Consider the following 14,452-nt stretch of genomic DNA (forward strand, 5'->3'; position numbering starts at 1 on the left):
GTCTTGTATAATAATTTAGTACCCATATAAATGCTAGTTTAGTGTCAATTAGTTTGAAAATTATATCTTTATAATATATAATTTTATCAAATTTAACAATATCACATTTTTACCGAAGACTCAAAACAACCGCTCTCTTATAAAAATTTAAATTTATTGTTCCAAATATTTAAACATAATAACAATTATTTTTTATTTAATTTATGTTACTTCTAACATGGAAAGTATATAAAAAGAAATTATTGTTTGGTTTATTTACGAGTGTTAAAACAGTACGTCTAGTATACACAAACTAAAAGGGTGAATGACTTTCAAGATTTTAATATAACGGGGTGAATTGGATTTTTAAGATTTTAATATATTAAACAGTTTTTTAAATTGTTTTCGATGTTTAACAAACACTCTTATCAATTAGTGGATGTGCATATAATAAATTATTTTATACAGGTCAAAGATAAGAAAAGAGAAGGTAATGCACATTGCAAGCAATCATTCACCACCTAAATAGTGAACAAGATACACATAAATGTGCAAGTCAAAGAAAAGAATGAATGAATACATCGATCCGCAGATTTTACAATTGATCTATAGTGTCAAGCTTGAACTCTCAAGATTAAATTCATCTATTAGACTTTTTTAAGACCCATCAAATCAGATTTTAGAAGTTGTTTCTTGTATTTTATTTAAAATGAGTTAATATTGATTTAGAAAGAGTCCTCTTCTAAGATGAATGGATTAAGAGATTAACCTAATTAATTATTGTGGTTAGATTGTGAATGCAATGACACTAATGAATATTGTAATTGATTAGATAAGTGAATTAATCCATTATAAAGCTCTGTGAGAATTTTTCTTACTCCATATTAATGTTTTTCATTTTGTGTTAACACTCACCACATTTGGATTCATTGATCTAAAGGATTCTAAGTTTGACTTACAATAATTCTAAACATGCAGAACTATTCTATTCATGATTAAACATCTTACTAGCAATGCTAGACCATATTTACTTGACTTAAACATCTTCAAAAACTCCATATGAGTAGGGTGGTATGCTCCACTTTCAACAATGAGCATGTACACCGGTTAGAGGTTATACATATAACTGTCACATTTAGATTTTACATGTTCTTGAGAATGTTTGTCACTTGCATATCAATATTGACATAACATGTGGCATGAATAATTTAAAAAAAAAATAAAAATATTTAAAAAAAAAATGAGGAGCTGACACGTGACACATTCTTAATATCGTTACCACCATACTAATGAAATGAACCTAATTGTTATGCATTTTTAAAAATATAAACTTAATTGAGACTAAAAAAAATCTTAGGACCTAATTGAAATTTTTGAATAAAAACGTATACCAATAAAGTATTTTAACCTATATTTTTGAAACAGGTAATAAGATTGATTTTTTTTAGTGTAGATCGGTTATTTGACCCATTATTATCTCTACACTAAAATAATCATATATATATATATATATATATTGAATTTTTTTTATTAACTGATAAATTAAATTTTTTTATATGTTCATTAATTGAAGTGTTTCGTGCTTAATTCTAGAATATTATTGAAATTATATTTATGATTTTATTTTAAAGATTATATAAGATTAAAAAAATAAGTACGCTAATATATTTTTAATTAATTTTTTGTGATTTGTTGCTGTAATCAAATGTTAGTATACATGTGATTTTTTCATTTATCACAGTAGTTAAATGTTAATTAATGAATTAAAAATCACTGCATTAACGGTAATATAAATGTCATTCACAGGAAGGAAACAAAAGTTTTGGAAGACTTCTGTTTGTGATGGAACATATCTAATTTAAATATACATATAACTAAAATATAACTTTAAATATAAACTAAGTTAAAAATCATGGTAAACTGATACAATTTTTTTATACTAAAATTATATCAAATTTAATCGGCTTGTCCATTTTTATAATTTTTTTAAAATTTTTTTATTTTGGTAATTTAAAAAAAAACAAAAAAACACTATTATAGTATCTTACCTATGATAAACAAGAAGGTTTGAAAAATCTGTAATTAAAATTATCCCATATCAGCAATTAATTTTAGTGTGCGACAAGCAAGCAGTAGTTTAGATACTTAATTTAGTTACTTTTAGTATATTATGTTTTTATAATCACTAATAAAGTTTATGGTTAATTTTATTATGTGTGAAGCAAGCAGTAATATTTGACATGCGATTGATTACTTAGAAGAAGGGAAAGAAGATTACATCATATAAGCATGTCTTAATGAGTCCACACTAACACAAATGAGAAGCAGAAAGAGTTGGATTAGGCATGAAAAGCAGCAATGTGAACAGCCTTAGAGATGTTGGTGATATCTGGTGCATCATACTTGGTGAATAACTTGTAGGAAGAAATGAGAGAAAGGAAGACATAGCAAATAACAGCAACAAAAGTGATAGCTATCGATGCAGTAACCTTGTGGCAAAAGGGACCAAAGGCACCACAGGCAGAGCTCCATGTTGTTGCAGCGTTTCCCTTCTCAGCCAAGTACAGTACCTCCATTGATGCAGCTCCAGCAGCAAGGATTAGGTATGTTAAAACCTACAAACCAAATGGAAACTTATTTATTCTCTTAAATTCTTCTTAAGTTCTGTCGTGCCAATAAATATTTCATGCATTTTCAAACAGTCGTAGTATCAGTTAAAAGCTTTGAGGAGAAGAAGGTCTCAGTTTTATAGAGTTCGTTGTGGACACGGTTATAATAATGTATTGTTTGCTTTAAGTTTATATATTCAATTTTCATATATATTTTTCAAAAGAGCAAGTATTTTGGTTAAGATATATACGATCTAAAACAATTTTATAACAATTTAAAATAAATATATTTATTTTAAATTTTACAATTCAATTTATAAAATTGTTATTTTTAAATCAATTTTATAATTGGTTTATAAATTATTGATATATAAATATTTGAAACAATATTTAAATAAAGTTCAATGCAAAATATACATTTAAATAAATTTAATTTTGTTAAAAATATCACTTATAATAAAAATATCATTATAAAATTTATATAAAAACTAAATTTGATATATAAATGAAATTTATTTAGTTTTAAAAAAATTGGAACTAAATTAAGATAAAATAACAAATACAAAGAATGCATCGAGATCTCATATCTAATAGTAGGGATGTCAACGGGGCGGGTAGGGTACGGGTAGTAGCTCCCCCGTACCCTACCCGCTGGATAAATATTAGTCCCGTATCCATACCCATATCCGTTGGGTATCCGTTATGCGGGTACTCGTCTATTTTTTTCATATTCGCGGGTATCCACAGGTACCCGCGGGTATTTACAAAAATATTTTAAAAAATAAATATTTAACCATAATCAGTGCTTAGATCAACAAGTCTGTCCCCTTTCTCCGATTGATTATTGAAAAACAAACAAATAAAAAATTACTACCAATTTATATTGTAGTTTATTTTTGAATAAAATATTAAAGAAATTACTAACTTCATCAATGTCCACCTCTTGCAACATTGTATAAAGTTTCATGGTTGTCCAATTTTAATCTAGAAGAACCTTAAAACATAAGAAGTTCAGTAAAAAATTCTAACAATCACTTAATTAAAATATCTAAGTAAAAGTGTTAATTTTATTACCTCCCATGTTGGTCCATAACCAGTCTTAGAGACACATCAATGCCTCCACATTATATGCAAGTAATTTACTCATTTGTGGGGTAAGAATCTGACCACCATTATTCAATTAAGATTCATAATGTTTTTTACTAATATATATATATATATATATATATATATATATATATATATATATATATATATATATATAAGGGTAAAGTTTAGCGAGTACGGGTAGCCACGGGTACGGATACTATGATACCCGTACCCGTCCCGTTAACATGCGGGTATCAAAAATATCCATACCCACGGGTAGCGGGTATCAATTTTTAATATCCATTTCTTACCCGTTGCGGGTTTTACCCGCGGATACCCTCGGGTACGGATTTTTTTGACATCCCTATCTAATAGTGACACGTAACACCGTCACTTCACATTGTTTTTGCCACGTGACATAATGTCAGGTTGACACGTGATTTTTTTAAAAAAAAATATAAAAAGAAATTAATTAATAAATAAATAAATAAACCACATGGTAACACATGACATGGCACACAACTAACATCGTTAATGTATTATTATCATAAAGGATCTAATTGCAATAAATTTTTCAAAACGACTCAATTGAGTAAAATAAAAATGAGGAGACCTACTTGAGATCTCATTAGATGGAGACCTCTGAACTGATGTAATTAATATTTTACCTTAATCAAAACATTATTTTCATATTAATTATATTTTTAATATGTAAAAACAAGTAATTATAATGACAAAAGAATAAAACAGTCGTGTCATACCAGAAAAATAAAACTTAAATAATTAATTAAATAAAAATAATTAAATTTAAGAAAGATGTTAAATTTGATTAAAACTTTGAAAGACCAATTGTAAAAGTGTTTTGTAGAGATAATAATTATTTATTTTATTAAATATAAGAGTGATTTAACCGTATATTTGGTTCATTCATGAACAAATAATATTAAGAGATCAAGGTGAGTTGACCTGATCAAGCAAAAAGAAAGTCCAATTTCTGGGCATGCTGGAAAGACGAGGCAAAGCAACAAAAACCACTGAGAATAATGAATACCCTGCACAGATGCCATTGGCCTGCACCAAATATCTGCAACATACGAAATCCATAGCTCAAAGCATTCATTTTAGTTCATTAGAAAAACAATCACAATTTAATTTCTATCTTGCTAAATATAAAACAAAATCCCTAAGCTTCCAATTTCCCTCTGTTAGTTCCCAAATCACGAGAACCTCAGCACAAATCCGCAAACGCTATCTACAAATCTACTCTGAATGAATCTCTGTAAAACCAAAAGGAGCGAAAGTATGTGTGAGTTGAATGAGAGATACCTGAAAGCGCTAAGGTCGGTGTAGCTAACAGAGCCATGCTCATTCTCCTCAGAGTTCTTAAGCATGATGATAAGAGCCGTCACAGAGAGAACAATGGGGAACAGACGCAGCAACGTCTCCACCACGCGCAAGACGCTGTTGTCGTTGCCTTCAAATTCCTCATGTCTTCTTCCTTCACCTCCTCCTATCAGGTGTTTGTCAGATCTCGAATTTTGAAGCACTGCACCTCCCTCTTCCATAGCTATTCTCTCATTTTGAAATGTGCATGAATTAGGTTATGATATAGCCCCCTCTATCCGCTCAAGGCTCTAATTAAGGCCAATTCAATGTGCATCACGTCATTATAATATGACTACTACCCAAAATACTAGTAAGCGTCGTATATAAGGTCATTTTCTTTCTAGTGTCTTGTCTTATGCTGTTATAATCACGATACCTCTCAAACTACACCATAATCGATTGTTAGAGTCCGTTTTTCCTTTGATTTGAAGTCTTTCATTTATAGCAATTTTTTTCTTTGGGACCTTAAGAAAAAAAAAATTATCAATTACCCTAAATGCTGGCTGAATGGTACGTGATATGGTGATGGTTGAGAGTAATAAATTTTGGAAGAGGACATCACATCGAATTTATGATTAGACTCTAGGAAGGTGAGACACGGCTACTTCTTCACTTGGCTTAAATTTACTTTCGTAGACGGTGAAATTGAGGCAATTATAAGCCATAAATTTCCAGTTAAAGTGGGTTCTGCTTCTTAATTTTCTCACCCACTTCAATAGCATCTATTCAGAATTATATATTTTGCACCGTATGATTTTTCATCGCTTATATATACTGTTTAAACTAATTCTATCTTTAACCAAAAAACTTGACGCAGGAATGGTGCTTGATGGAGTAGAACAGATCCACACAGAGTCCTTTTTTACTGTTCAAGATAGTGAAGATTGGGGATTTAATAATTGAAGAGTTTGAAGAAAGAAGTCAAAGTGATCGAATTTCATTCATTATTGAAGGAAGAAGATTGAGTCTATATGAAAAGGAAATAAAGTTAATTCAATCAAATAGATCGATAATACGACAAGTAGTTTCATTTTCGCTACAATACAAAATGAATGCACACCGACCACGTGTACAATTTTCAGTGGAATCTAGTCCTAACCTAAGACAGCCACATCTATTGATTCAAAATAGCAACATTTTCTTACATGAATCAAGATTCAAAGCGTTGTAAAATTATTACTCATTTTTATTTAAAATTTTGATATATTTTAATTTTAAAAATAAATGAATATAACATTTATAATCTAATACATTAAATTTTTTTTGACGTATCTAACATATTTTTCAACAAACTTTTATACAAAAATATATGAAAAGGTATAAATAATTCAAATACTAACATATAACAAATGTATTTTGTAATTTAAAATAATTTAACATATATGGATTAAAATAACTATATCATTAATTTTAATGTTCGGATTCGTTCTAATTTTTCATAAATTATATATATATATATATATATATTATATACAAACTTTGATGTAATTTATTTGGAAAATTTTAATAAAATAACTAATATTTTTAATATCCATGCATAACAAAAGTTTCTTAGTAATAAGACAAACAAATGCCTTAAATCTTAATCAACCGAGACTAACGGGCCCAATATCACGTACGGCCCAAAACAACCCAACACACTGTTCGTTGAGTAACAACCTCCCCTTCTAACAACAACATCTTGTAACAAATAAATATTAACGTAAGAATTAATAGTAATAATAATAATAAAATATTATTTATTATAAAAGAAAGTAATTATTAAAAAGGTCATAATTAAATAATAAAATATAGGTGAGTGGATGAACGCAAGATCCGGAATTCATAAAACTGACAAACATTGGGCTTACCCAACAGAGACATCTTCCAGCTTCGGAGATATCCACTTTCCATCAACACGGGATGGAATGAGACACAATACAACTTACAAGGACTTCACCCTTATCCAAATTTCTTCCCAATTTCACAATCCATGCACTCACCTTAACTTTCATCTTCAAACCCTTTTTAATCATCATCATAATTCCTTTTATTTTATTCCTTACTATAATATATTCTCATTTTTAATAATGTTTATATTATAGGAATTCATGTACACACTTTTTCTTCTATTTTTAATCCATCCAACAAGCATCACCAATCTTCAATTTACTAATTTTATTTTGTATGACCTATTCTCTTTACTAGAAATGAGACTATTAGACGGAACCCTTATTTTCTTAAATCTAAAAAATATAATTTTAGTCTCAAATGTTATATTATACTTTAATAATATATGTATAGATTGTTAAAAATATGTTTTGGTAATGGCTAGAGAGAAGGATGGAATAGTGGAAGTTGCAGTTGGGGGAACAACAAATATCACATTCGGATAAAGCCGAATCTTACTCTCTCTGTCAAAAAAGATTATGATAATTTTGATTTAATGCGAATAATAAATAAAAAAGAAAATAGCACGTACTAATCTTATCCTACACATCTCAGAGCCTTGCTTATAAACCGTCCAAGTCTTCTCTTCACAAACACAAAAAGGTACTCGTGATTCTATTTAAAGCGAACCTTTAGAACAGAGAGAAAAGTGTGCCTATATGTTTTCACGCATTCAGTGCCAGCCACAGATACAAATCGTTGCGTGTGGTTTATTGTTGGGGGAGAAGAACAATAAAGTGGAGACATTAAAACCCTCAAAAGGGGTATTTCAGAAACAAGATTTGGTAGGAGATGGAACACCCAAACTATAAGGTTGTCGAAGCTGCTGATGATAACAAGGAACCACTTAATGACTGTGCCCTTGCTCGTTCCTTTTCTTTTTCTGAGTCTGAATCTGAGTCTGGAATTTCAAGTGCTTCGTGGTCGGATTCTGATTCGTTTGAAGAAGTTACATCCTCTGTTTCTTCTTCTTCTTCTTCGACGGATCAATTCGCAACAGAACCTTTGAATGATATGTCTTCTTTGATTCAACAACTCCCTGTCAAGTAAGCTTCTTTTTCCACCCCTTTTGTTCTCTCCATGAGATTTTGTTCCGAGTTTGTAAAAGTTTATTAAGTTGAAAAGGAGTTACTTTCTAGAATACAATAGATTACACCATGTGATCGTAAGAATCATTTATTGTTATGCATGTGATGAAAGTGTTTGATTTTGGTTGTAAAATTTTGTGAATGTGTAGGAGGGGGCTTTCAAAGTATTACCAGGGAAAGGCAGAGTCTTTCACTTCATTGGAAAAAGTGAGGAGCTTGGAGGATCTTGTGAAGCCAGAGAATCCATACAATAAGAAGTTCAAGTCTTGCAGAAGCAACAATGGAGGGGTAATGGGTGAGTCTGAGAAAGCAAAGTGCAGTACTTCTTCTTCTACCAATGGTGTTATCTCTAAGCAGAGTTCTAAAAGAGGAAGTGAGAAGTTAATGGTTAGAATACCTCCAATGGTACCTCGTAGATCTTCTACTGCCACCACCCTTCCTAATCAAACTGTTTTGTTTGTTTGAAAGGGGTGGAAGAAACAACTTGGGATCTAATGGTTTTTTAGTTCTTTTGGTAGATTAGTAAGTTCAGAGTTTTGGTTTTAGAAATTTTCAGTCATAATCTTTAAAAATGTAATAATTAGTGATATGTTGATTTAATTAGTTTTTTCGTTTTTTGTTCTCTCAAAGAAATCGGATAAGAAGCTTAAGTTAGAACATCCACTGTGAATAAAATGGTTATTATAAAAGAGATTAGTGATTTATAATTGGCTGATGATGCGAAAATTATTTAATCCGTTATTAGCAGCGCTTTCTAATTGAATCAATTGATATGTAATTATATGTATAGTTAATGTGAAATTTTAAACTAATTTTCTTCCATATATATATATATATATCAATAAAAGTAACAAGTGAATCAATAGTTGAATAATAAATAAATTTAATAAACAACAAATTTTAAATAATATGGTATTTATTTCACCACTTTATTAATTATTGTTAATCATTTTATTTAAATGTTATTTAGAATCAAAAAAGTGAATTTATTTTATAAAGTCAATTCTATTTACCTTACTATTTATAATATAATTTTATTTTAAATATATTTTGCAATGATTTATTTTAAAAGTATATATTAAGAATTAAAGAAAATAAAAATACAAATATTTAAGATATTTTGTAGATATTTATGAATATAAAGTAATTCGTAAAACAGATAATTTAATATGAATCAGATAATTTAATATGAATGATAATATGATAATAGGTGATAAAAATATAATATTATTAAGTTGATAAAAATATAATATTATTAAGTTAATATATAAAAGAAATTTATATTTATTAAAAATAAAGTAAATTGAATAGAAAAATTAATTCTTGATGAATAAGAAAAAAGGAAAATGATTTTGTAAAAAATAAATAAAAATAATTATTAATTTTAGAAAAGTTAATAAAAAAGTTAATAAATAATTATATTATAAAGAATAAAATTTGAAAAAAAAAATTCTTTATACATAGTTATATATCGTTACAGATACGGATGACGGATTGTTTTTAAGGAGTTAAATAGCATATATTTATAATCCAGTGAACTCCATTTATCAACATAATATATTAAAATTTACATGTAGTTAAATAGTAAAATTGAAAAAATAATGTATTTACAAAATGTAAGTTAAAATATAAAAAGATAAATAATAAAATGTAATACCACGTTAGGACAATTATTACATATAAAAAAAAAGTATTATTCAAACACAATTATTAAAAAAAGTATGACATTAGATTAGATTGGGATAACTCAGAGTGTAATATAGTTCATTCTTAAAACATATTACAAGTATTTTTTTCTTATTAAATTTAAACCCATCAAAAAGTTTCTTTCTTTTTAACTCAGACCCAGCTACAGTAAGAGAAATATAATCGAATCATAAAAAATAAAAACCCATAAAATACTCTAGTATAAAGTATTCATCACCAACTCTATTTTGTTCGGCTCGAATAGATTTTTTCTAACAACTAATACCTATAATTTCTACTAAAAAACTCTCCATTTTCAATATTTAAAGAATGTTTATAAAAAAACAATGCTTTTACGAAATCACATCTAAAATTTAGGTCAGATATCCGCTCTTAAATTACAATATATCAGGAAATTAATCCTTATTTCTTGGTTGAGGATAAAAAGATCATAAAAAGAAATATATACACGCATAGTTTGTAAAATAAAATAAAAAGTCAAATTCATAAAAGTATAGAATAAAAACTTACTAGTTTTGTGAGTGAAAAATAAGTAAACTTTTAATCTAATTGATTAAGATAATTATTCACTTTTAATATATATACTACTTGATGATCATGTTAATATTGATAACATCGAAATATTCTGAGATAAAATTAAATAATATATATATATATATATATTAAATTAGTATATATATTACTCAATTTTATTGATATTATTAATATTAATACGATCATTCATACTAATTATATATATATATATATAATTAGTATATATATTATTTGGTGATTATGTTGAATTGATAATATCAATGGATATAATTGAAATTAATATTATGATGAAATTAAAATTAATACTATTTACTGCATAATAAAGAATTATTAAATGGTGTAAGTTACTTCATCTTACTTATTCATTATGTTTATTGAATAAAGATAATTGTTTTTTCTTTTCAATTTTCAATAGTTCAATGATAAATTCAAAAAGCAAAAAACAAAAAACAATTACAGTCCTTGCGAGAAAGAAGCCCAAATAGCCCATAAAGTCCAAATATGACCCAATTAATAGTGATGTGAGTTTTCCTCGCATAAACAAATACTTGTTTTTGCGCTTAACCTTCTCAGTTGCCGCGGAGGAGTACAGCGAACGCCAAAGGATGGCACCGAACAGTTTTTACTTCCTTTGAACCAACGGTTTGTTTTTCTTTTCTTCATTTTCTTTTCTGTTTGCCAATTTCTTTTTCTTTATATTTTCATTTCTTTCCCCTTTCATACACATAGATTGGGTCTTTCTTGTAGTATTGCCACATATTTTGAATACCATGATCTTCAAATTTCAAATTAATTTTGGATGTTACATTGTTGTCATATCCATCTCTTGCTAACTGGTATTTTCTTCTTACAGCGTGTCCTCGTGTTTTGTTGAACTCTGGTTTTGTTGGGTTAATTGTTATTTTTTTTTATTTTTTGGTTTATGAATGATGGCTGCTGAGTGATAAAAGGGTATGATGGGGCAGTGTGAAGGAGAACAGAAAAAAAAATGTGTTTTTGGCGGGGTTGTCAGATAATGAACTAGAATGCCCTTTTTGTTAGCTTTTATTGACCTCGTTTATTTCATGTGTTGCTGTTTCATATTCCAAATTCTCAGAAAAAATTCTAGCTTTGCCTTCGTTGATCCCTTTGATCAATGTAGTTTCTATCAGTTCCCAGAACCATGGGGTTATTCCATGGCTGGTGAAGAACAATTGAAGTGCCTTTTTAGAATTTGTAGAATTAATCTTCGGGTTTCTGGATTAAGATATTGATCATACTGTGAATGTTTAGTTTTGCTTTCAAATTGAAGCTGCTTGTTAGAACCTCGTGAATCTCGATCATTTTTTGATTGAGCAAATTACTATTAACTACTAGCGCACATACATACCGTTGTGTGTTCAATTTTGTTTATTATATTTTTTTTGTCTGCTGATTGCAGGAGAGGAGCTAGGGTGCTTGTCTTTGATATTAGGGACAAATTGTAACTTCAGTGTTCTTCAAAGGGTTCTGAGTTCTTCTATATACCTTCTTATAGTTCCTTTTCTAACTCCTTTTCCATGAACCCTATGCTAAAGGACAGCAACACGAAAGCCACATCAAAACTATCCCGAAGGGGAAAAAGAAAAAAGAAGGGTTTGGCACTAAAGGATCCTCCAGTAGCAGAAAACCCATCAGAATTCTCATTTGCTATAGCCAAAATTGCAGTTTCTCAAATCTGTCAATCAGCTGGATTCAAAAAGTCCGAAAATAATGCACTTGAAACCTTAACTGCTGTTTCCACAAGATATCTGGAAGCAATAGTGAGAGCAGCTGCCTCATTTGCTAATGCATCCAATCGTACTGACTCCAATCTCTTTGACCTTGTCAATGGCATTCATGATCTTTGTTCTGTTCAAGGATTTCCCGGTGGTTCAGCGTTGCACGAAGATGACCTGCTGAGGTCTTCAGCTCTAAGAGAGATTATGAATTTTGTCAATCTCTCTGATAAAGTTCCTTTTGCTAAATCAATTCAATGTAGAAATGTTTCTGATGTAACCATTGATTCTGGTACATTAATGTGTTCCTCTAACCAAACCAAAATTCACATACCAAGGTGGCTCCCACATTTTCCTGAGCAAAACTGTGATCAGGTTTTAGTTAAGGAGAGGAAATGTGGAGAGAAATATTGGGAGGATTCATTTGCTGTGGACGAAAACAGTGTCATATCACATAGCAATCATATGAATGGAAAAGAAGGAAAAGACACAAGGAGGGAATTGCCAGAGGGAAGAGAAAGAATGAAGTTTAAAATTAGAGGGGAGGAGGTGAAGCACGTTGGATTGGGTGTGAATATGATGGGTGGGGTTTGTAAAGGAAGGAAACGAGTGTCTTGGAATCATAACAAAATGAATGGTTGTATTATTGAGAACAACAGAAGACATGAGAAAAGATAGCATGACTTTTAAGGAAATGAAATGATCCTTGTAACTTTTGTGTACGCTCAGGGTATGAAAAAAAGAGTGATATGAAAACAAATGAAATTTTGGTGCAGCCAAGTTTTGTTAAGTTTCAAGTTTGTTAAGGCTTGCTTTTGAAACTTGTCTTTTAAAGAAAGTGTCTCTGTTCGGAAATTCTTTTTGAATATGGTAACTATGCCTGGTCAATTGCTGCATATTAGATTTGTTTTCAACCTTTTGGCCAACATATTTTGAAGGTATGAAATTATGATTTATTAGCTGTTAGAGTGTTTTTCTTTCTGACTTCTTATTTGTAGCAATTTGTTACTACTAAGTTTCAGGTGAGTGAGCATCATTGCAGTAGTTCTTAGATCTTCCTGAAATGTTGGCCACTCCTTTTGAGCTGGTAGTTTCTTCCTAAATCTCTATACATTTCAATATGCACCCCTCGTAAACTACAGGTTAAATTTGAAATTTACAAAGTGTACAGTATGCAGAGTGAGATTATGGAGGTGTAGGAAGAAACTGTCCTTAAGTTGTTGTATTTTGTTTTGGGCCTCTTCTGGCCCGTTGAATGTATGAATGAATCAAATAGGTAATTGGTAGATGAACTTTCCAGTTTTATAATATTCTTCTGTTTTCTATTGTTTTTTCCGACTTTTTCTAGGGGTATTAAAATTTAACACACCCTAAAAGTATTTTCTAGAATTTTATGATTAAGTGTTTAATATATACATAATAACTTCAACTACTAAATTTTAACTTAATTAATTAATTAATCAATAGATGAGATACGTTAACTTCTTGAAGATCTAATGTAATCCTCTTTATATTATTAACCCACTGGTCTATATCTATCTAAGGTTTTCTATTTCAACTTATAACATTCTTTTCTAGTCTACCAAATATAATCACACCACGAAAACAAACTACCAAATATAATCACTACAAGAAAAAAAGCAACAACCATATTAAAGTGAGATATTTAACATTAGAATCAATATCATTATATATAATTGTATTCATTACAAAATCAAAAAAACTTTATTTAAACTATTGTCATGCATTGTAGATCTATCTATTACAAAAACACAAAATAGAAATAACAAATAAACATTTTTCCAAAACATTCATATTAAACATGATGTCTTAAAAACTAATATTTGACTCATTTTAAGTATTTCAGGATTACAAACCTTTATAGATGATGAAGAATTCATTCCGCACCAATGTCTTGTTCTATTAATGTAACAATTTTTTTCAATTTCTCACTTCATGATATTTTAATTTATATGGTTTAGATTGTCACTAAATTAGATATATAACTTTCCAGTAATAACTTGTACATAAATTTTTTTTAAAATTATTTTTTAATCAGAAATTTTTAAGCGAAATTACATATAAACTTTGTATTAATTTCATTCATACACTTTATAAATGAATGCATGTAGTATTTGATGGCCGACGACATTAGACAACTTATCATAAAAATATCATGCATTCATTCATCATATAATTTCAAATATATAACCAATGGAATCATCATATTATACATCATTTTTGTAAATAATAATAATAATATTATTATTAAAATAAATACTCATGATTAGACACCAATTTCATGAATATTTATTTTAATAATTAGAAACCAATTTGAATTTTTTAGAAATTTATAAACTAAATTGAGTTTTTCTTTCTTCATGAACAAGTTTGA

The 14,452-nt window shown here is 28.8% G+C and overlaps 3 protein-coding genes across 3 annotated transcripts; 2 read left to right on the forward strand and 1 right to left on the reverse strand.

Annotated features, from left to right (window-relative positions):
• Positions 1-2,208: 2,208 nt before the first annotated feature.
• LOC114193825 (CASP-like protein 2A1) lies at positions 2,209-5,448 on the reverse strand. The gene is made up of 3 exons (XM_028083768.2): positions 5,004-5,448; positions 4,644-4,761; positions 2,209-2,594 (listed from the first exon to the last, which is right to left on the reverse strand). The coding sequence occupies exons 1-3, from the start codon at positions 5,240-5,242 to the stop codon at positions 2,319-2,321; spliced, it is 633 nt and encodes a 210-aa protein (XP_027939569.1). The 5' UTR covers positions 5,243-5,448; the 3' UTR covers positions 2,209-2,318.
• A 2,133-nt stretch (positions 5,449-7,581) lies between these two features.
• On the forward strand, positions 7,582-8,702 carry LOC114193786 (uncharacterized). Its single transcript, XM_028083720.2, has 2 exons — positions 7,582-8,038; positions 8,230-8,702. Exons 1-2 carry the CDS (start codon positions 7,785-7,787, stop codon positions 8,543-8,545), a joined length of 570 nt encoding a protein of 189 aa, XP_027939521.1. The 5' UTR covers positions 7,582-7,784; the 3' UTR covers positions 8,546-8,702.
• A 2,144-nt stretch (positions 8,703-10,846) lies between these two features.
• LOC114193842 (uncharacterized) lies at positions 10,847-12,847 on the forward strand. The gene is made up of 2 exons (XM_028083789.2): positions 10,847-10,963; positions 11,742-12,847. The coding sequence occupies exon 2, from the start codon at positions 11,860-11,862 to the stop codon at positions 12,733-12,735; it is 876 nt and encodes a 291-aa protein (XP_027939590.1). The 5' UTR covers positions 10,847-10,963; positions 11,742-11,859; the 3' UTR covers positions 12,736-12,847.
• Positions 12,848-14,452: the final 1,605 nt, after the last annotated feature.

The sequence above is a fragment of the Vigna unguiculata genome, chromosome 8 (genome assembly GCF_037176805.1).
Source record: "Vigna unguiculata cultivar grain cowpea cultivar isolate G323 ecotype 2 chromosome 8, ASM3717680v1, whole genome shotgun sequence".
Lineage (NCBI taxonomy): Eukaryota > Viridiplantae > Streptophyta > Magnoliopsida > Fabales > Fabaceae > Vigna > Vigna unguiculata.